This window comes from Notothenia coriiceps, unplaced genomic scaffold, assembly GCF_000735185.1.
Source record: "Notothenia coriiceps isolate Sejong01 unplaced genomic scaffold, NC01 NC01_scaffold00004374, whole genome shotgun sequence".
NCBI lineage: Eukaryota > Metazoa > Chordata > Actinopteri > Perciformes > Nototheniidae > Notothenia > Notothenia coriiceps.
Genome location: NW_011337075.1, coordinates 5,657 through 6,475, shown reverse-complemented (window position 1 = coordinate 6,475; position 819 = coordinate 5,657). Strand labels below are relative to the sequence as shown.

General features: G+C 45.5%; 1 protein-coding gene across 1 annotated transcript; it reads left to right on the top strand.

Moving 5' to 3' along the window:
• Window positions 1–331: 331 nt before the first annotated feature.
• On the top strand, window positions 332–814 carry LOC104942225 (methyl-CpG-binding domain protein 2-like; the record flags this gene model as incomplete). The annotated part of the gene is made up of 2 exons (XM_010767422.1): window positions 332–556; window positions 630–814. Coding segments are annotated over exons 1-2 (330 nt in total), but the record flags the coding sequence as incomplete, so codon positions are not given.
• Window positions 815–819: the final 5 nt, after the last annotated feature.

The window sequence follows — 819 nt, the reverse complement described above, 5'->3', positions numbered from 1 at the left end:
TTTTGCTTAATATTTGGAGTACAAAACAATCCTGATATCATTAGAAAGCTAGGAACCCCCTCTTTCCAACAGTGTACACAACTCAAATGTGTCTTCGGGTCAATGTGACTGATTTCGATGGAGCAGGTCACATATTAGTATATCATGTGGTTGTACTCTACAAAGTAACAAGTAACTATCACTTGGAATGAAGTGGAATACTAAGTGCAATTATTGTAGAGGAGTTGAAGTATAAAGTAGCAATAGCTAGAATTACTTAAGTAAAGTACACATTTGTCAAAAAAGTACTTGAGTACAATACTTGAGTAATTTAGTTAAATGTACTTAGTTACTTAGTTACCACTGGCTGCTTGCCGTAGCAGTAGCAGGAAGCATTTGGTTGACAGTTAAAAAACAAAGTGAAATCACGAGATGCTCCAATCCACAGCAGATATTCAACTATGCTGTCTGTCTGTCTGTCTGCAGCTGTTCTGGGAGAGGAGGTTGAAAGGTCTGAGGTCATCAGACATCACAGAGGAAGTACTGCAGACCCTGGACCTGCCCAAAGGCCTGCAAAGTAAGTCTCCATGGTGACGCTGAGCTCACACCTTGCCCTCTCTTGCGGTGACATGTGACCTCTCTCTGTGCAGGTGTTGGACCAGACTCCAGCGATGACACGCTGCTTTCAGCCATCGCCAGCGCTCTGCACATGAGCTCTGCTCCAATCACGGGCCAGATATCTGTGGCTGCGGAGAAGAGCCCGGTCGTTTGGCTGAACACGAGCCAGCCGCTCTGCAGGGCCTTCAACATCACCGACCAGCACATCCGGTTAGAGACACT